The 2,500-nt window shown below is 58.9% G+C and overlaps 3 protein-coding genes and 1 long non-coding RNA gene across 4 annotated transcripts in view; 1 reads left to right on the top strand and 3 right to left on the bottom strand.

Annotated features, from left to right (window-relative positions):
- Positions 1-911, bottom strand: part of LOC142907507 (uncharacterized) — a 39,456-nt gene extending 38,545 nt beyond the window's left edge. Inside the window, exon 1 of the mRNA XM_076057091.1 lies at positions 806-911. The gene's annotated coding sequence lies outside the window, so the exon portion shown is untranslated. The remainder of the gene's footprint in view (positions 1-805) is intronic.
- Positions 1-1,047, bottom strand: part of LOC142907474 (uncharacterized) — a 44,883-nt gene extending 43,836 nt beyond the window's left edge. The window contains exon 1 of the long non-coding RNA XR_012931028.1: positions 846-1,047. This is a non-coding gene — a long non-coding RNA (uncharacterized LOC142907474). The remainder of the gene's footprint in view (positions 1-845) is intronic.
- Positions 1-2,500, top strand: part of LOC142907476 (uncharacterized) — a 478,656-nt gene that overhangs the window by 311,238 nt on the left and 164,918 nt on the right. The window lies entirely within an intron of this gene.
- LOC116937371 (structural maintenance of chromosomes protein 5-like) overlaps positions 1,678-2,500 on the bottom strand; it is a 38,159-nt gene continuing 37,336 nt past the window's right edge. Inside the window, exon 10 of the mRNA XM_076057029.1 lies at positions 1,678-1,907. Within this exon, the coding sequence (XP_075913144.1) occupies positions 1,719-1,907 (189 nt within the window). The 3' untranslated portion in view covers positions 1,678-1,718. The remainder of the gene's footprint in view (positions 1,908-2,500) is intronic.

The following is a 2,500-nucleotide window of genomic DNA, read 5'->3' as shown; positions in this document are numbered from 1 at the left end:
CCATAGAGACCGACACAGACAGAGACCCACACAGAGACCCATAGAGACCCACACAGAAAGACCTACAGAGACCCATAGAACCTACAGAGACCCATAGAGAACTACACAGACAGAGACCCATAGAGACCCACACAGACAGAGACCCATAGAGACAGAGACCCATAGAGACAGAGACCCATAGAGACAGAGACCCATAGAGACCCACACAGAGAGACCTACAGAGACCCATAGAGACCTACAGAGCCCCATACAGAGACCCACACAGAGACCCATAGAGACCCACACAGACAGACCTACAGAGACCCATAGAGACCTATAGTGACCCATAGAGACCCATAGAGACCCATAGAACCTACAGAGACCCATAGAGACCTACACAGACAGAGACCCACACAGAGACCCATAGAGACCCACACAGACAGACCTACAGAGACCCATAGAGTCCCATAGAGACCCATAGAGACCTACACAGATACCCATAGAGACCCACACAGACAGACCTACAGAGACCCATAGAGTCCCATAGAGACCCATAGAACCTACAGAGACCCATAGAGACCTACACAGACAGAGACCCATAGAGACCTACACAGACAGAAACCCATAGAGACCTACACAGAGACCCATAGAGACCCACACAGAGACCCATACAGACAGAGACCCATAGAGACCCACACAGACAGAGACCCATAGAGACCCACAGATACCCATACAGACAGACCCACAGAGACCCACACAGAGACCCATAGAGACCTATAGATACCCATACAGACAGAGACCCATAGAGACAGAGACCCATAGAGACCTACAGAGACCCATAGAGACCTACAGAGACCCATAGAGACCTACAGAGACCCATACAGAGACCCACACAGAGACCCATAGAGACCTACAGAGACCCATACAGAGACCCACACAGAGACCCATAGAGACCTACAGAAACCCATACAGAGACCCACACAGACAGAGACCCATAGAGACCCATATACATCTGTACACAATAATTACAACCACCGTGAACCCCACCCACCCACCCACACGGCCACCGTGAACCCCACCCACCCACACGGCCACCGTGAACCCCACCCACCCACCCACACGGACACCGTGAACCACACCCACCCACCCACAGGGCCAACATGAACCCCACCCACCCACCCACACGGACACCGTGAACCCCACCCACCCACAGGGCCAACATGAACCCCACCCACCCACCCACACGGCCACAGTGAACCCCACCCACCCACTCCACCCACCCACACGGCCACCGTGAACCCCACCCACCCACTCCACCCACCCACACGGCCACCGTGAACCCCACCCACCCACCCACACGGCCACCGTGAACCCCACCCACCCACCCACAGGGCCACCGTGAACCCCACCCACCCACTCCACCCACCCACACGGCCACCGTGAACCCCACCCACCCACACGGCCACCGTGAACCCCACCCACCCACCCACACGGCCACCGTGAACCCCACCCACCCACTCCACCCACCCACACGGCCACCGTGAACCCCACCCACCCACACGGCCACCGTGAACCCCACCCACCCACCCACACGGCCACCGTGAACCCCACCCACCCACTCCACCCACCCACACGGCCACCGTGAACCCCACCCACCCACACGGCCACCGTGAACCCCACCCACCCACCCACACGGCCACTGTGAACCCCACCCACCCACACGGCCACCGTGAACCCCATCACTTTTTGTATGTCTTAGCAACGACGTCTCTGTCCCATCCGAAGAAGAAGGAGGAGGTGGAGGAGGTGGACGAGGTGGTGGACGAGGAGGTGGAGGAGGTGGTGGTGGAGGGGTTTGTGATCATCTCTGGACCATTGAACACAATGTGGACTTTCACCTCTGGACGGAAGTTGAGGTTGGGGAGAAGCTGTGAGGGGGAGAGAGACACGGGGTTAGAGAGACACGGGGAGAGAGACACGGGGAGAGAGAAACACAGGGAGAGAGAGACACGGGGGGAGAGACACGGGGAGACACGGGGGGAGAGAGACACGGGGAGAGAGAGACACGGAGAGAGAGAGACACGGGGAGAGAGAGACACGGGGAGAGAGAGACACGGAGAGAGAGAGACACGGGGAGAGAGAGACACGGGGAGAGAGAGACACGGGGAGAGAGAGACACGGGGGGAGAGACACGGGGAGAGAGACATGGGGAGAGACACGGGGAGAGAGAGACACGGGAGAGAGATACACGGGGGGAGAGAGAGACACGGGGAGAGAGAGAGACACGGGGGGAGAGACACGGGGAGAGAGAGACACGGGGAGAGAGAGACACGGGGAGAGAGAGACACGGGGAGAGAGAGACACGGGAGGAGAGAGATACGGGAGGAGAGAGATACGGGGTTAGAGAGACACGGGGAGAGAGAGACACGGGGGGAGAGACACGGGGAGAGAGAGACACGGGGTTAGAGAGACACGGGGAGAGAGAGACACGGGGAGAGAGAGACACGGGGGGAGAGAGACA

Source organism: Petromyzon marinus, chromosome 79 (genome assembly GCF_048934315.1).
Source record: "Petromyzon marinus isolate PM22_M1 ecotype Great Lakes invasive population chromosome 79, UKy_Petmar_22M1.pri1.0, whole genome shotgun sequence".
Lineage (NCBI taxonomy): Eukaryota > Metazoa > Chordata > Hyperoartia > Petromyzontiformes > Petromyzontidae > Petromyzon > Petromyzon marinus.
The sequence above is the reverse complement of the archived record's forward strand: the minus strand, read 5'-3'. Positions and strand labels throughout refer to the sequence as shown.